This window comes from Eptesicus fuscus, chromosome 18 (assembly GCF_027574615.1).
Source record: "Eptesicus fuscus isolate TK198812 chromosome 18, DD_ASM_mEF_20220401, whole genome shotgun sequence".
NCBI lineage: Eukaryota > Metazoa > Chordata > Mammalia > Chiroptera > Vespertilionidae > Eptesicus > Eptesicus fuscus.
Window position 1 is genome coordinate 45,844,270 of NC_072490.1, and position 18,470 is coordinate 45,862,739.

An 18,470-nucleotide genomic window follows, 5' to 3' on the forward strand; every position below is an offset into this window, starting at 1 on the left:
GTTTGATAGTTGATTGAGTGGTGGGTGATGTTTGGTAGGTTTGTTGATTAGTGGTTGTCTGGTTAGGTTGTCTGGTTGACGGTTTATTGGTAGGTTTATTGACGGTGGGTGGTTGTTGGTTGGGCAGTAGATGATAGCTGCCCCCCTCTCCCCACTTGTCCCCTTCTTTCTGCTATGTGACAGGCATCATCCTAGGTACTAGGATCACAATGACGCTAAAGACGGAGCCCAGGCCCTGTCCTAGGACATTTACATTACAGGTGACTAAATCTCAGGTTTGGATCCAGTGCTACACAGAAGTTTAGAGCGTGGGTTTAGTCAGCACTCCAGCTGTGTGGTTCATTGCTGTTATTATTGTGCTGATGACTGTTTTATCCTTAAGAAGCACTAGGAATGCTACTTGGATGTGCTTCAGTTTTCACAGAAATTTTTATTAACTTTTCCCAAGTTGTCCCCCAACTCCTCATAGGAACTTCAGAGCTAAGTGTCAGCCGAGTGGAGGTCCTGGAGGAATCCCCTGTTCACATAATTTGACATTCCAGTCACTCACATCAGGACGACGGCCTCGACTTCTGCCGTCCCACGCGGTGGTCCACATTACCGGTTCCATCTCTGACTCTTCCCACTTGGCAACACGTTGTCTGGGGAGGAAGAGCTTGTCATTGGAAGCTCTCAAGCAGACCCAGGAAGGAGGAGACTGGTTTTGGCCTGGATTCCTCTAAATCATTGCCTGTGCCTAAGAATTGTATGTTGCTCTGGAACAATAAGATGTTTCTTAGTGTGGTTTTCAAGTGAGTTGGTTATCACCAGAATTTCATAAACACGTGGTTAACCGGTGTGCTTCCCTTAATTAGGAACGATGTTTTGAGAGCCGGCTTTTATCGTCCTTTATCTGCAAGGTTTTAGTTTCTTAATCACTGCCACCGAAACAGTTGTAGCCTCCGTAATCTATTTCCTGTCATCCTCCTTTTGTGTCTTTGGTCTGTCTTCTTCACCCCCATACTTGCTTGTTTTATTTTTATTTATTTTTTAAAATATATTTTTATTAATTTCAGAGAGGAAGGGAGCAGAGGAGAGAGAGATATATAGGAACATCAATGATAAGAGAGAATCGTTGATTGGCTGCCTCCTGCAGGCCCCACACTGGGGATGGAGCCTGTAACCCGGGCATGTGCCCTGACGGGGATTGAACCATGACCTCCTGGTTCATAGGTTGACACTCAACCATTGAGCCACGCCTGGCTGGGCTACTTGCTTGTTTTAAAAAACGTAATCCTCCAGCCTATGGGAGTGACCAGGAGAAGGGCAATTTAAGGAAGGATTATCCAAAGTATCTTCTGGAGAATATTAGTGTCCTTTGAGATAGTATTAAAAAAATTCCTTAGTGTATAACCAAGTGGGGAAATGCTGTGTGGCGCCCTAGGGCCCTCCTGGAGATTGTCAGTGAACATTTGCACATTAAAGGGAGATCTCTCTCTGAGAGATCCTGCACAGTTCAAAATTGTTCCACTCCATATGTCTCCAGCTCATTTGACCACAGCAACCCTGTAGTCTCAGGAAAGTAGCTAACATCTAGGATAGTCTTTTCTAAGATGTTGCTTAAGGTGTTATATGCCTTACATTTAAAATTGTAACAGTTATGTATTTTCACATGTGGTGTGTGTGTGTGTGTGTGTGTGTGTGTGTGTGTGTGTGTGTGTATTTGAAGCACTAGTTGCTTTTTATGTATGTAATTCTGCCTTTCCGGCTTTAATCCCCGGTCCATGATGGGCTGGTTTTTGTGGTTGTTAGCAGATGGAATCCTTGTCTGTGTTTATAGAAAAAGTCAGACTTAGGCAAAAAGGAAAGGTGAGTGGATTTAAGGAGATGGCCCAAGTGGCAGGAGAGGAGGGCCAGGTTTGAGAACGTGTCCCTCAGAGCCACGGTTAGGTAGAGCTGGTGTTCTTGCCGGGCGGCACGCAGCTTCTGACTCAAGCAGGGACTCCAGGCGGAGAGCTGGCAGTGGTACAGCGGCCCGGGCTGCGTGTGCGGCATCGGCGGCAGCTGTGGGTGGGGTGGTGGCTGTTTAGCCGTGTCACTTGCTTGCCGTGCACTTGGGCAGTGTGCCTCAGGAATGTTAGAATGTGTTCCCATTTTAGCAGCAAAGCTGACCTGCTATGTGCTTGGTCTGTTTATCTCACTGCCACAGCCGTTTGTCGTGGGACAGAGTTCAGGGGCACAGCGATAAATCTCTTTTAGGAGGATGATGTAAGCCTCGGCATTTATTTCCTCCTTGGCGTTGGCCAGTTTTGAAAGCCTTTGTAATCGCCATTATGTCCATGTATGGCCTCTTCCTGTGCAGCCCATCCGGGTCTCCAGGCTGAATGTCAACAGCAGGTTCTGGAGTTGGATGGCCTAATTCAAATCCCAACCTCACCACTTAGGAGCTGTGTGACTTTGGGGTTGGTTTATCTGCTTATCCTTTTTTTTTTTAAATCTGGGAAATGGGGCTGATAGTGGTGGCTCACAAGGCAGCTGTGGGAATTCACCCTGTATCACGGAGAGGCGGGGCCTCTGCACCAGGGGAAGAGCACTGAGGGGTGGGGGGGGGGGGGGCTATGAAGGGATCAGGAAGGTGGGGGAGTGGGTTTGTTGTTGTTTTTGGTTGGTTGGTTGGCTTGAAAAACATGCCCCAAAGCAATGAGAGGACTCCATCTTTCTGCAATATATTCTTCCACATCTTCCACTCTGTGGCAAGTGGTTTGAAATTGCAAAGGCCACCTCCTGAGGCAGGGAGACTGCTGGTCCGGAACAGTGCATCTGGCTGAGCAATGGCCTGAGGGCGTTTGGATGGCCACTGTGTGAAAGCCAGGCCGAGGAGACTTCCAGAGGGACAGCCACGCAAACCCGCAAAGCCCCATCTGTTTGTTGACAAGTAGCATCGTACACGGTAAAATCATACCCTCCTCCACCCAAAAGCAAGTGCACTGTGTCGGCGAGCAGTTTCTTTCTTTCTTTTTTCTTTTTTTAAATACATTTTTATTGATTTCAGAGAGGAAGGGAGAGGGAGAAGGAGATAGAAACATCAATGATGAGAGAGAATCATTGATCGGCTGCCTTCTGCACGCCCCACACTGGGGATCGAGCCAGCCATCTGGGCATGTGCCCTGACTGGGAATTGAACTGTGACTTTCTGCTTCATAGGTCGATGCTCAACCACTGAGCCACGCCAGCCGGGCGGCGACCAGTTTCTTGTCTCTTGGAGAGTTTATGCACCCATGAGCCCAATTATGTAATCCCCCCATCCACCACTCGACTCAAATGCAAACTTCCCATACCCGTTGCTTTCGTCACCATTTCGTAAAGCCTGTCAGTTTTCCCACATGGGCCTGTAGAGCCTGACGAGCAATTTTGTTCAAATGAAGAGTTCCTTAACATATACATTACTAGGTTTCTTTCTTTTTTGGGGGGGAAGGGAGTGTCAAAAAATTTTTTTTAAAGTAATGTATGCAGTTTAAGTTAAAAAATTCAGCCCTGGCCCATAGCTCGGTTGGTTGGAACATCATCCGATGTGCCAGGATCGTGGGTTCGATCCCCCGTCAGGGCCCATGTGAGAATCAACCAATGGATGCATGGATGGGAGGAACAACAAACACATCAGTGTTTCTCTCTCTCCCTTCCTCTCCCTCTCAAATCAGTTTCAAAAAGTTTTTATTTTAAAGGAATTCAAACAAAGTCCATCTTTTGCCGTCCCCAGGCCTTCTTCCCGGAGAGCCAGTGAGCACAGTTTGGTGTGCGTGCTTCCGTACCTTTTCCTGCAGATGCAGTCAGGCCTTTTCAAAAAACAGAATACCACGACCTATAGTTCTCTACACATTTTCCAGTTCCCTTGATATGTCATGGAGGCCTGTTCCTATTGAAACAAACAACTCCTTCTCATTCTTTACACAGCAGCCTGTTATTCTCTTCCCTGGCTGTTCTGTAAAGTGTATTTAACCCCTTGTTCACGGGAAGGCACGGAAGTTGTTTTCAGCCCCCCACGAAGTTATGCTAATGAGCTGCTCTCCTGGTTAAAGATCGCTTTAGTTCCCAAACCTCTCCCTCCTCACGTTCGAAAAAGAAATCATGTTCGGGAACTTTCTTGAGTACTTTGTGCTTCAAATTGAACGTATTGACCTTGCATTTAATTTTCTGTCGGCAGCGGCCGGCCTGGCCCCTGCAGACCGCTCAGGAATCTGCTGGAGGAGTTGGGGTGGCCTGCAGATTTTAGCCGGCCGCCAGTTCATCCAGCAGCCCACTGAGCAGAGAACATCTTGATTCTATCAGCTCTAATCCCGGTCCCTGGGGGGCTGGCTCTTGTGGTTGTTAGCAGATGGAATGCTTGTCTGTGCTGGAAGCCCGAGTTCTGGGGTATTCGGCTCTGAGGAGAATTGACTGGACCTTTCACAATGCTGACAGGGCACCGTTAGTCCCCAGATGTGTGAGTATAATATCGTAGAAATACAATAGTTGTGCTAGGCCCCGCTGTGGGGACGCATCATCAGGCAGAATGCTACCTGCGACACCACATTACCTCATAGCAGTTCCATGAGGTGAGTCCAGTATGGCTCTCACCTCACAGGTGAGATGGAGAGCAGAGCCGGGGAGGGACCCATCCCAGTCCCAGGGCCATGACGAGACGGTGCTTGGCCGGGAAAGCAGGGCTCTGAGCTCTCACTGCCCCATCACGCACTCACTCTGTGTCCCTGACCTCTGGGTTACGTGACTACCGATTATTTCAGCAAGTGAGCTCTCCTTTGTTTGAGTGGGTTCAGTCCTGCACCCCTACCCCCTCATCTCCCCCCATGCTCTTTACGCTTGGGTGTTGGTGTATCTGGAGGTCTCCTCGTGTGATTATGGGGTGAAGATCCAAATATGGGGGTACAAATTTGAGCCTTCAGCTGAGCTGGTACGGGGAGGAACTGTTCAAAAGTGTCAATTTAGTGCCCGGCTGGTGTGGCTCAGTGGTTGGGTGTCAACCTATGAACCAGGAGGTCACAGGTTCCTGGTCAGGGCACAGGCCTGGGTTGCAGGCTCAGTCTCCAGTGTGGGGCATGCAGGAGGCAGCCAATCAATGATTCTCTCATCATTGATGTTTTTATCTCTCTCTCCCTCTCTCTTCCTCTCTGAAATAATAAAAATATATTTAAAAAACCCCACAGCCCAACCAGCATGGCTCTGTTGTTGAGCGTCGATCTATGAACCAGGAGGTCATGGTTCAATTCCCAGACAGGGCACGTGCCTGGGTTGTGGGCTCGATCCCCAGTGTGGGGCGTGCAGGAGACAGCCGATCAATGATTCTCTCATCGTTGATGTTTCTATCTCTCTCCCCCTCTCCTTACCGCTCTGAAATCAATAAAAATATACTTAAACATAAATAAAAGTTCAGTATAGGTAAAGTGGGGAACATGCCCCCATATCTGTCCTTTGAGAATTTCCTCTCCTCCAACTTCATCCACTTTCTGATGATGATGGTGAGAGCCAGCAGCTATAAATTATTTGGAATTTTCTTCTGCTTGGTTCCCTTTCGAGACTTTAAATTGAGAGTTTTGCTCCTTTTATGACTTCACAGCCTTTGGGCAGCTGCCATTTCCCTAGGCGTGTGTGCATTGTAACGTAAGGTGAGTGAGGGATGGGGGCGAAATGCAAACTGGTCTCTCCCCTCTCAGACCGAGGAGGTCACCTTGATCTGATTCTGTAACAAGGCTCGCTCAGCTTTTACAAGTTTGCAGGGGAAGGGTAAATGCCTATCCTGTTCATCATCATTATTTTTTTTTAACTTCTAGTCTTAATTATAAAAGAGGGGGGAAACCCCCCAGAAACATGGCCTAGCATATGAGAGAGAGAGACAAAAGGCAAAAGGTTTTTATTTTTCTCTTTTTCCCCTTAAAAGCTCTTCAGTGTCTTACCCTGGGGGAGAGGAGGTGGGGGGGGGGGGGGTCACTGGTTTTCATTATAATAATATCATCTCTTTGTGGAGTGTTTTAAAGCCAGTCTAACTTACTTTCTTACTTAAAAGCATAATTTGTACTCGGCGCAGGGCCTGGTACTCGGTAGGCAGTTAGGAAGTTATTGTTTGGGTGTAAGAAGAAGAGATGAATAGGACAATTGAGCTTTCCTAATGTAACTTTCAGTCCTATGAGTGATCCTCATTTCTACTTCCCAGGGAAAACACAGGTTAGTAGGTTTGGGTGGAGCAGTGGGGCCTGGATGGCGGGTCTCCCAGATGCAGGGACAGGGTTAGAACCCCAGTTCCTGGGGTGTGGTGGGAGCGGAGAGTCACGGTGAGACAAGGGGTAGTTACTAAAATGATGCGGCTCCGACTCCTGCTTGCACCCCCAGTCGTTGTACTGTCGCTCTCCCTGCCGTCTGACCACCACGTTCTCCAGAACCCTGGCAGTTTGGGGATGGTGGGCATGACTGGGCAGTTAGAAGCTCAGAGGTTCTGCCTGGCTTCCCCTCACAAGCACGGCTACTTCCTGGCCATGGGGCCTGGGGCTGGGTTCCTTCCTGGCATTCAGTCTCCCTGTCTGTGAAATGAGAGTCACGCTGCACGCTCCAGGTGGAGCCGTGTGACATAGTGTGTATTCAGAGAGGCAGGGGGTGAGTCTGGGCTCCGGCACCAGAGGGAACTGGGTTTACATCTATGCTCTCCTCTCTGTCACTTTTGGCAAGTGCTTCTGTGGGCCTCTGTTTTCTCATCTGTAAAATGGGATTAGCCATGACCTTGAAGTGTTGCTGTGAGGGTCACAGGAGGTGAGGCCTGCGGCACCAGCCCGGCTGGAGGGGAGGTCTGGTTGACAGAGCTGTTGTCTGGCGGTTGCTGTTGATGTAGAGAGAGGAGGCGCTTAGGAGTCTTTCCTGTGTGGCTCCTCCTGCCCTCACTGCTTTCCTCCAGGGCTTCCCCGTGGGCTGCACACGCGTGCACAGGGTAGGTGAGCTGTGTTTCAGGCTTTGCCACAGGGCAGACTGAGCCGGCGTGAAAAGGTGACAAAGCCCTCCGTTCGCAGCCAGCGTTTATTATTTCAGCTGGGCATGTTCCCAGAGCAGCTGTGGCTGGAAGCTCTGAGCGAGGGACAGACACCACCATGCTGAGGCCCTGTGAGCTCACGCTGGGGTTTACCCGAGCCTCCCAGTGGGGACTCGGGGCTCCTCTGCCCCATGCTCAGTCCCTTGGGGCCCTTGTCCTGCTAGTCGCCCAGGACAACTGTGTGGCAGCAACGGAAAGCCACAGGGACCTGTGTCTTTGAAGTAAAAAACCTAGTTTACAATGGGGGGGGGGAAAGGAGACATATGTACTACTATTTGTAATACTTTAAACAATAAAAACAAAACACACAAAAAAACCCCAAAACAACAAAAAACACACACCCTAGTTTAGAATGTACTGCTTGGGCCATTTGGGGGTGTTCTTCCTTTTTCCTTCTTTCTTTAACCTTAGTCTAACTTTTGAAGGCTTTCCCAGTAGTACTAAGTAGGAAGAGACTTACTAAGTATGGGCCCTTTAATAAGACCATCTCATTTAGTCCAATGCAGTTTAGTTGCTAGATATACTAGTAAAGTAATTCTCAAAAGTGATAATTTTTTCAAAAGTGACATTGAAAAGAAAGCCCACTGGGTGATGATGCAAATGCAGATTTTAAATAAAGGATGCATCTTAACCAGGAAATAGGGCGTTTGGGATAAATTACGGAGCAGTACATCACCATAGTGTCCACGAGCTGAAAGTCCACCAGACACTCTATACCAAAATAAAAAGAAGTATTTAGGAAATAATTTGCTCCAATCCGTTTCAGAAAAAAATTGACCAGCAAGTGAGAGAGAACAGAAGGAATGGTTGGCCAAGTGAAAATTTGCAGTCTGAGGTTATGCATAAAGATGTGTAGTTGCCTATAGTAGAAATCTCAAATCAGTGGTTTGGGAATGTTTACTCAATTCTGTTGCAGAGAAATCCCGGCTGCCACTGCATGCTGTGCCCAGGGTAGACATTGCTAATCTGCACAGTAATCTTCCTCGCCGAGCATCCATTCCCATGCCTTGTTCATGGCAGACATTGGTGATCCATTTTGGCAGTCTTTCTTGCTGAATCCAGATAATGCCCCAGAATCTTTCTCAAAACCCTGAGTTTTCACCTCACGAGCCAATGCCATTTGCCACCCCTGGTCTATTGTATCATCTCTTGAAAAATTTGTAACATAAAAAGACCTTCCGAATGAATTTATTTTAAAAATTTTACTTATTGATTTTGAGAGAGAGAGAGAGAGAGAGAGAGAGAGAGAGAGAAACATCAACTTGTTCCACCCATCCATGCCTTCATTGATTGACTCTTGTATATGCTCTGACCAGGGATCGAACCCACAACCTTGGCGTAGCGGGACTACGCTCTAACCAACTGAGCTACCTGGCCAGGGCTGGGTGAGCTTTTTATTAACTGAACCCTGACATAGTGATATGTAAAAATTGTTAACTCAGACAGTTCCTTTGTTATTATTGAGCAGTTCTTGAGCAGGAAAATGAATCGGAAATCCAGCTGACCCAGTGCCCCAATCTACTCTTACTTTATTGTGCCCTGTATTTGTATTTTACCTCGCCAATGGAAATAGACCCATGTGACTCCAGGTCTTCAAGGCCCAGAACATCCTGTCCTCTTGTGGTGGTTAAACTGCTGTAACAAATAGATTAAAAAAGAAAACAGTGGCTTTTTCAGTCTTCAGGTTGGTGGGGCATCCCATTCTTGGACCCAGGTTCCTCCCTTGCCTGGCCTCTCCTAGGGCAAGTCAAAGCTAAGTGATGGTGACGTTAGGCACTCTGGCTGGCAGTAGCGGGGAGAGTTTGGACAAGGCACACCCACTGCCCAAGGCTCCAAAGTGAGGGCGTGCTTCCTTGTGCTCACGGTTAATTGGTGAGGCAATCACACCACCAAACTGCAAGGGAGGCTGGGAAGGGTAATCTAGTAGGAAGCTGCGTGCCTGGGAGACGGGGAGGAAGGATTTTAGTGGCTTTAGCCACAGATTCCTTCAGTCATCAGAGGAGTGAGTCACCTGGTTGTAATTCTTGTCCTTTGTTGGTTCGAAGCCCTGGAGCGAAGCCAGCCTGGCTCCCTTCATCCTGCCCAGGGACCTCTGGGCACCTGAGCCAAGGTGCGCAGTCTGTCCTTGCTGAGTGGATGGGAGGACTGTTGTATCCGCAGAAATGTGACCCCCATTCTGGGCAGCTGAGTGAGGTCCTCCTCAACATGGCCTCAGGAATGAGTGGCATCTGGGCTAGGTTTTGATAGGTAAAGTGCCTCCTTTTAGTTCAGGGCACTCGCTTGTTGGGACAACCAAGGCCTACAATTTGGCCAGGGTTTGTTCAGGCTGGAAAAGAAGGCAGGACGGAGGAAAACGGCACAGGCCACCTGGGATGTCCGTGAGCGCTGGGTCTGCCAGTGGGTTCTGGGTCCAGTTGACCGAGCTCTGCACTGTGGGGTAGCCGTGGGGGGTGGGGAGGGGGTGCCCTTTCACAGGATGCTGCTGCTGTCAGCTCACCCAGGCAATCAAGGCTGATAGGAAACCCCAGTGCAGACATGTAGGTCACCACCTGTAACAGCTAGGCTTTCACTTTTCCCTCCTGCCTTTGTCCTTTCTGGCTCAAGCTTGATAAAAGAATGCTGAAGTCGTGGTGGTAAGAATACTAGCATTTATTGAAAACTGTGTGGAGGTCTGAGTGCTCAAATGTGTTATCACATTTAGCCTTCTGAGTAGCCCTACGCTCATGTTCCAACATTATCCCCATTTGGCAGATAAAGAAACTGGGCCATATAGGGATTGGATTGCTTGGCCAGGGTCCCACGGCTTGTATGGTGGCACCGAGCCTACACCTGCAGGGCCTGTACCCCTAAGGACCTGCCCCGGCCTTCCCTTCAGTGTCACATGGTGTGTTGTCTACTGGGGGTTCAGAGGTGGCCTCGGTCTGGAGCCGTTTAGAAGTCCATGCACGTTTTGCATCCACTCTCCAGCAGGCAGCACTGCCTGTCATTCAGCACCAGGGGGGGAGGGGGATGAGGGTAGGGAGGTGTGTGTGTGGCAGCTGGTCCAGGTGTCCAGGCTGTGGGACCCGCAGGGAGCAGAATGACTCACTCCTGCCTTTGTGGAGCTGACCCTGAGCAGAGGAGGCAGACCCAGCCCAGGTGATTTCAGCACAGTTGCAGGTGCACTGAAAGAAGAGGGCAATAGCCTGGTCAAGAGAGGGTCTGGGGGGAGAGTTCCAGGCCAGGCGGGCCGGGGCCTAGGAGGGAAGGTGAACCCCGGGCAGTGTGAAGCCAGGAAGTCCAGGAGGAGCCAGACCTGGCCCAGGGGGGCTGTTCTTTGAACCATATTCTCTTTAGGAAGTCTGACACATGACCAGTAGTTCTGTTCCTGGGTGACTCTGGTTCCTCTTTGGCTGCCATCTCAGGCTCATTGGTCTCCTAAACTACTCAGCTCGGATGTGTCCCCCTGTGCACCTCCCTTACATGCTCTGGGTTCACATGTCCTTACATGTTCAATGTTGTGTCTCAGCCTCCTCTTGGAACCAGAGACGAGGGACCGCCAAGTCTCATGACCTATGAGTTGCTTGGCTCAGAGAAGTGACATATTAAACATTTCATGCTCCTATTAATTCACGAGGTACTTTTTTTTTCCTTTTGCTTCTTGCACACAACACTGGGATTATAGCTTCTGGCCTTCTGGTTCTGGGAGAGAGTGTTTGGCACATAGCAGGTACTCAGAAGTTAGGTGAATGAAGTAGGGGAAGGAGGTAACATTAATGCCTACTGCATACCAGGCATTGTGACATTGTGTTTTGCTCATGGCATTCTCTGTCACTTGCTTTTTAAAAAAAAAAAAAAATAAAAAATAGCCGAAACCGGTTTGGCTCAGTGGATAGAGCGTCGGCCTGCGGACTGAAGGGTCCCAGGTTCGATTCCGGTCAAGGGCATGTACCTTGGTTGCGGGCACATCTCCAGTAGGGGGTGTGCAGGAGGCAGCTGATCGATGTTTCTCTCTCATCGATGTTTCTAACTCTCTATCTCTTTCCCTTCCTCTCTGTAAAAAAATCAATAAAATATATTTTTAAAAAATTAAAAAAATATATATGTGTATGTGTGTGTGTTTAATTGATTTCAGAGCGATAGGGAGAGGAAGAGAGATAGAAACATCAGTGATAAGAGAGAATCATTGATAGAATCATTGATTGTCTGCCTCCTGCATACCCGCTACTGGGGATCAAGCCCTCAACCCAGGCATGTGCCCTGGCCAGTAATCGAACTGTGACATCTTGATTCATAAGTCGATGCTCAACTACTGAGCCACGCTGGCCGGGCAGACCCACTGACTCTGACAGCAGCCCTATGAAGTGCTGACTGTGATCATTGCCATTTGGTAGATGAGGAGAAATAAGGCTCAGAGAGGGTGGACAGAGCCTGCACTAGCCACACTGCCTCTCAGTGGGTAACAGAGACGAGAGGGCCCGGAGCAGAGCCTGTAGCAGTAGCTCCCCCGATGTCCGAGTCGATGGCCGAGTCGTGTGCCGAGTATGGGGGGTGAATTGTCCCAGGCACAGTAGAAGGAGGTTTTCTGAAACCCCATCTCCTCCTTGATTCCTGCACAGGCACATGGCTATTTCTGACCCAGTAGCGAGCTGCATTGTGGCCAGTGGGTGACCCGCTGTCCTTACCTAGGAGAGCAGGAGTGTGGAATGGAGTCTGCTCAGGCTCGTCCTCCCGGGCCCTGCCCCATTGCCCCGGTTAATTGGCACAGCCAGGAGAGAAGGTCGGCACGGTGCACATAGTAGGTGCATAGATGGTTGTGTGGATCCGATCCTCCTGATACGGTAGAGATGAAAGATCACCCCCACTTACCTCTGCGGAACTTGCTCACAAAGGCGCTGTTTCCAAGACGCTTCTGAAGATGGCCTAAAAATAGCTGCTTTCCACCCCCGTAAATGCGTCCATTCCAGAATTTTGCTTAACAAGGCCTGGAGCACTGATGTGCTGAAATGACGTGAAAGCATTCCACCCTAGAATTTGCAGTAGCTCAAGTTAACTTTCTAGCTATTAAAAAAGAAAAAAGAAAAGAAAAGAAAAAAAAAAGGCTCTGCCCTCAATCCTGAGCAATGCTGGGTAATTTTAAGTGCTTCCAGAAGGTGGATGTGGTTTGAGGGTCAGTGTTGTCCAGAGCCAGGACCAGTTACGTGGGGATTGTGATTGGTTGTGATTTGGGGAGTTGAAACTTGTGGATGGATTCCAACCCCCTGTCAATCGCAGCAGATTCCAGGAGGTGGGGTGGGCGCGGTGGCGTTGGCTGGTTGTGTTCCTGAAAGAGGCTCACTAGCTCTCCTGCCAGAGAGGCTTCTGGCTGACGGCTCTGCCTTCACACTCCGCACAAACATCACGGAACACACTCGGGTCCGGAAGTTCTGTGATCTGCTGTGCTGGTCAGACATCGGCACCGGGATGCCGTGTGGCATTTCATTTTCACGGCGTTGGGAGTCTCCTGTTTCATGTCGGTGGGCATGGGCAGGCTTGGGCACGTCGCCATCTTATTGTTCCAAGAGTTCGGGGGAGCATTTGAACCTTCACCTGTCAAAATCACTCTCGGAGTGAGGATGGCCGTCCCTCCAGCCTCGTAGAGCAGCAGGACAAAAGTATCATTTATCCCAGTGCGACCTTAATGGGGGCTTCCCCATTTGGACACCCACCTCAGATTCATTGGAAACAGAAGTTCTGGGCATTGAATTTTTCAGAAATTTGGCTCAGACTTTTACTGGGTCATATTTGCCCCAAAATCATTTTGAAAAAGATTCACGTCTCATTCCTTGAGACCAGCATGCGTGTATAAGCTGGGTAAAGACAGAGCAAACTGGTTTCATGGTTTGATTTATGAAAGAAATCTGCAAGTTTGCATTTGAAAAACATTTAACGCACAACTGAGGGAAGTTTGAACTTGGCAGACTGATGCCTGTGGCTGGATGAGACTTGGGCCTGTTCAAGGCCAGCCCCCCACCTTTGCACCCCTGTTACTCTAACCATTCATAAGCATTCACTTCCTCTCTCCCCTCACCCCACTCTTCTCCCTTTAGCTGGAATAAAGAAAACTGGCATGGAACGTTGTGTGACCTGGAATTTCTTAGGATCAGTTGGTAGCACTTACAGACAGCCTCATAATAGGATACCTAATCCCCCAAATTCAGTCATGGTCAGAGGCTGCCGGCTGGAGAAATGTGTGGTCTGGTGGGTGAATTCCATGGATTTTAGGGTTCTGGGCCGTGTCCTGTGTTTATGCAGATTGTTGCTGCTTTATTGACCATGGGCCCTCATGGGCAGCAGAGCTGGCCTCCCGGTCACACGGCCAGTGCGGCTCTGCAGGGCCCTGTGCTCAGAAGGTTCTGTGCTTGCTTTAATGCTCTGCTGTCTTGAAATTCTCAATACTTTTTGGACAAGGAGCCCTGCATTTTCCTTTGTCACTGGGCCTGTGAGTTAATGTAGACAGATCTGCTTAAAAGCTGTTATTTATACAATTTATGACATAAAACATCATGGGCTTTTATTATTTATACAATTCATTACAGAGAATATCACTGGGCACCATGATTTTGAATGAGAGGATTGCTCGAAGTTAGTTGGTCTTACCAGCCAGTTCATGATAATCTTTACTCATCCAGTTTTACATGATCAGGTTTTATTATGACGGAATCTGCAACCATGAAATTACCTTTGGTTTCTGTGGTTTTGGGTGTGGCCTTTTAGGAGAGTCTTTTCTTGTAAAAGATGTAACATTAAACAGGTTAATTTAAAAAAAAGAAAAGATCGCGCCCTTTCGGTTTTGAGTGGCATGCCATTTCCTCTTTATCAGCACGTGAGTCTATTTTTCATGTGGTTGTAGTTGGGTCTCATTTTAAGTGCAGTTTGGTGTGTGTTTAACCAACATTCAGGTGGCTTGTGGTGGGTGGGTGGGTCAGGGAGGGGAGCTCCAAGATGAAGAAGGCTCCGTTTCTCCCCAGCAGGTGCTCAGGCTGAGGAGTCCTGGTCACAGAGCTGGTGGGAGGGAAGGGCCACCAGCCGCCAGATCTGGCCATTGAATGATGAGCAGGAGGATGGGGTTAAGGGTCTTCCCCTGAAACGGAATACCGAACACTTGACTTTTAAAAACTTTTTTATTATGGAAAATTGCAAACATACACAAAAGCAGAAATAATAGCATAATGCATTTCTTATGTACCAAGGCTACCAGTTTACAACATTTTGGAATCTTACTTCACCTATTCCTATCCTCAGATATTTTGAAGCAAATTCCAGCATTGTAGCCCTTCACTCTTAAATGCTTCAGTACGATTCTCTAACAGATGAGGACTTCATTTCCTTTTCTACAAAGAGCATGATTCACACTGGTGCAACCCAGAGGAATGACTAAGCCTCGGCCTCTCTCCCCAGATAGCAAAGCCATCGTGGACGGGAACCTGAAGCTCATCCTGGGCCTGGTATGGACCCTGATCCTCCACTACTCCATCTCCATGCCCGTGTGGGAGGACGAAGGGGATGACGATGCCAAGAAGCAGACGCCGAAGCAGAGGCTGCTGGGATGGATTCAGAACAAGATCCCCTATTTGCCCATCACCAACTTTAACCAGAACTGGCAAGACGGCAAAGCCCTGGGTGCCCTGGTAGACAGCTGTGCCCCAGGTAAGTGCCCATGGTTACCTAAGCCATCTCTTTGGGATGGGCCCTGAATTTCTTGGTTTTCACTGGGAATGCTAGGTTTGCTGTGATTGGTGTATTTCTCCTGGTTTTAGCCCATTGTAAGATAGCAAGAGGCACTGAAAATGACTCCATCTCCCTCTCCAACGGCATGTCTTATAGGTGTGTCCAGGGACTTGTTTGAGCATTGAATTCAGTTATTTATCCAAATTCCCAGTGAAGGCCTTAATGCTTGGACCAGGCCTTGGGTTTAGTTTCTAGACTCCAAAGTCCTGCTGCTTCCCACAGTTGGTGCCTAGTTTCCCATAGCCTTTGGCAAAAACAAGTGGCCTGTTAGGTGGCTTGGCATGAAAATCTAAAAACTTTCATTGAGCGGAAAGTACCCATTTTTATCGACCACTGGTTTGACCAAATAAGGCTTTCTCCGCCCCTTTCTTTCTGTGTTGCTATGAAATAGAGCCTGGTCAGGGTCCAGTTGGAGCCTTTTCCACCCTTTCCTGAGTAGCTGAGTGTGCCCCGAGACAGTAATTATCCTCATGAAGGGATTAGATTGGTGGGTAGAGTTTGCTGGTACACATTCAATAGAAAAACCAGAGCCTATGTTTATATGTATCTCTCAAAAGTTTCTTTAATAAAAACTCTAATAACCATATTTTCCATTCACTGAGTGCTATGCATGTGCTGGCCACATTAATATTTAGTAAGCTAGTGCTTTTCAACATGCTCAAAGCAGAACTGTCTGGTGTCAGTTGGGTACAGGGGGAGGGCTGACTCTAGGCCTCATTCTGTAAGCTGGAGTCATCAGAAGTAATTCGGAGCTCAGCAGCAGGCCATTGCCCAGTGCCCTCATCCTTGCTTACATCCAGAGACTCATTTTAGGATATCTCTTTCCAGTTTAAATGTGGGGATTTTTACTCTAGTCCTAAATACTTCTTGTGCTTTCAAAGGTTTTTGAGATAATTCTAGGTTTGGCCTTTTAGCAAGTGGATTTTTTAAATTATACAGGACTCTAGTTCAGTCTTTTTAGATACATCCAAGAATGAGATTGTGATCTTGTGACTTAAAATAAGAGATATATATTTGGTCTTTGTCCCCTTTCCTGGTACTGAGCTCCTAGAACCCTTGGAATTTCCTAAGTGACAAGAACCACGATAATGGTGTCTTTCAACCACACCTGAATTTATGTTAATGAGGTGACTTTTGGAAAACCCCAAAGATGGGGGGTGGTTGTCCAGGGAACCCACCCATTAGAGGATTGGAACTTTCAGCTTGCTCTTCTAACCCCCAGAGAGGGGAGAGGGGCTGGAGATTGAGCTAATCACTGATGACCAGGGATTGAATCAATCCAGTTTAAGTAGTGAAGCTTCCACAAAATCCCTGAACTGTGGGGTATAGGGAGCTTCCAGGTTGGTGAGTACATGGAGGTTCTGAGGGCGGCACCCTCAGAGAGGGCATGGACATTCCTCCCCCTTCTTCCATTCTTCCCTATGCATCTCTTCCATCTTTCCGTTCCTGAGTTGTATCCCTTTGTAATAAACTGGTAATCTAGTAAGTTTTCCTGAGTTCTGCGAGCCACTCCAGTAAATGATTAAACCTATTGAGGGAGTTGTGGGTTTGTATCTGGTTAGTCAGAAGCCCAGGGGAGTGGAAAGAGGGAGTGCAGTTTTGTGGGACTGAGCTCTTAGCTTTGGGATCTGATGCTACCTCCAGGTAGATAGTCGGGATTGAGTTAGATTGTAGAACACCCAGTTGGTGTGAACCCCACACATTTGGTGACCAGGGTACAGAAGTGTGAGTGTGGAAGGTTGAAAAATTTCTCCTGCAAAAGGCACCGGGCCCAGGTGGTTTTACGGGCTCTGTTTGCTTATATCACACCTTTAAGGAGTGGCAAACCCCCATCTTAATGCAAGAAGATAACATCCTGAAGGAGACGTCTCAGCTAAGACAGAATAGTTCTACCCTTCCATACCCACATCCATGATACTTTTTGCCTGTAAAGTATATTCAGATGCTCCGTGACTTACTATCAGGTTATATCCCCATAAACCCATTGTAAGTTGAAAATATTGAAATTCAAAAAAGCATTTAATATGCCTCACCTATCAAACATAGCTTAGTCTAGCCTACCTTAAGCAAGTTCAGCCTATGGTTGGGCAAAATCAACCCATTGCCATTGCCCAGCCTTCACAAGAGTATTGCACCATATATCACTAGACTGGGAAAAGATCAAAATTCAAAATTATGAATATGGTTTTGACTGATGACGGACTGCTTTTGCACCATTGTAAAGTTCAAAAATCTCTTCAGTCAGCTAATACTCACAGCATCTTTTGTGTTATGTTAACAGGTCTGTGCCCAGACTGGGAATCCTGGGATCCACGAAAGCCTGTGGATAATGCACGAGAAGCTATGCAGCAGGCAGACGACTGGCTGGGTGTCCCACAGGTACTCATGCACGCATACCACATCCCAGAGCGCTGCTTCCACCCTCCAGCTTGTTCTGGTACTGGATGGGTGTCTTTTTGAGTCTGACAGGCAGTCTGACCTCCTCAGCATTAACCTTCAAAGAGTATTGCTTGTGACACGCTCCCGTCTTCCTCAGTTTACCTATTATAATAGCTTCTTCTTGACTTAAGTCCTTGTAGAGCATCCTAAAGTCTTTTTTAAAAAATATATATATTTTATTGATTTTTTACAGAGAGGAAGAGAGAGGGATAGAGAGTTAGAAACATCGATGAGAGAGAAATATCAATCAGCTGCCTCTTGCACACCCCCTACTGGGGATGTGCCCGCAACCAAGGTACATGCCCTTGACCGGAATCGAACCTGGGACCTTTGAGTCCACAGGCCGACGCTCTATCCACTGAGCCAAACCGGTTGGGCCATCCAAAAGTCTTTACTCTTTGTCACATGTGGCAAATTTTCTAGTATTTCTGCTCCAAAAATTTCAAAGGCTATCTTTGGACAATGGGTTGTAAATGAGGATCCTAATGATTAGGTTGGATCATAAGAAATCAATATTTAATCACTTTTTACCTATTTAAAATTTTTTAAAATTTTAATATCTTAAGAAAGAAATCATGGCACTTAGAACTTAAAAGAAATATAAACCAGGATAACCTACAATTAATGAAAAATTTGGCAGAATTTGTATTGCCCACAATCCTATCACAGAAATATCACAAGAGAACTTGGAAATTATAGTAAGTCTTAGATACCATCTGCAGTAGCCACATTGAGGTTGATTCTTCTAAGCCCTTCCAAGGAGTCTAACTAGCCCTTCCTCCTCACAATTGAGCACCATGACTCCCACGTTCAAAGCCCTGGTCGAGAAAAGTTGTGGGTAGCCCGTGCCATGGGTGGATGACTTCACCACAGGCTCCATTGAGGTCTAAGTTGGTGTTCAGAGCTGAGTTTAGTGCATTTTGTAACAAGATCCCTTGGGAGGTAGAAAAACTTGCCTGTATTTCTTTGGTTTGGTTTTGGCATCGTGTCTCTGCTTCATGGCCCATTTCTTGGCTTTTCCATTGTCAGGAAGTGGCGTGGTGTGTTTTTCATCTCTTAAACCTAAAACCATCTCCTTTTGACGTTCATGTGATGTTGGCACCGTTACGTTGTTGAAGGAGCTGCCTAGACGAAACGCCAAATCACCACCCGTCCTCCATAGCATGAAACATGTTATACAAACCCAAATGGCTATTTTGGTGCTGCAGGCTATTCATCAGGATGATTTCTGTGT

At 47.7% G+C, this 18,470-nt stretch overlaps 1 protein-coding gene across 2 annotated transcripts in view; it reads left to right on the plus strand.

Annotated features, from left to right (window-relative positions):
* FLNB (filamin B) overlaps nt 1-18,470 on the plus strand; it is a 135,442-nt gene that overhangs the window by 38,130 nt on the left and 78,842 nt on the right. For both annotated transcript variants that reach the window (XM_008146303.2, XM_008146305.2), the window contains exons 2-3: nt 14,468-14,716; nt 17,079-17,176. In XM_008146303.2, coding sequence (XP_008144525.2) covers nt 14,468-14,716; nt 17,079-17,176 — 347 coding nt within the window. The remainder of the gene's footprint in view (nt 1-14,467; nt 14,717-17,078; nt 17,177-18,470) is intronic.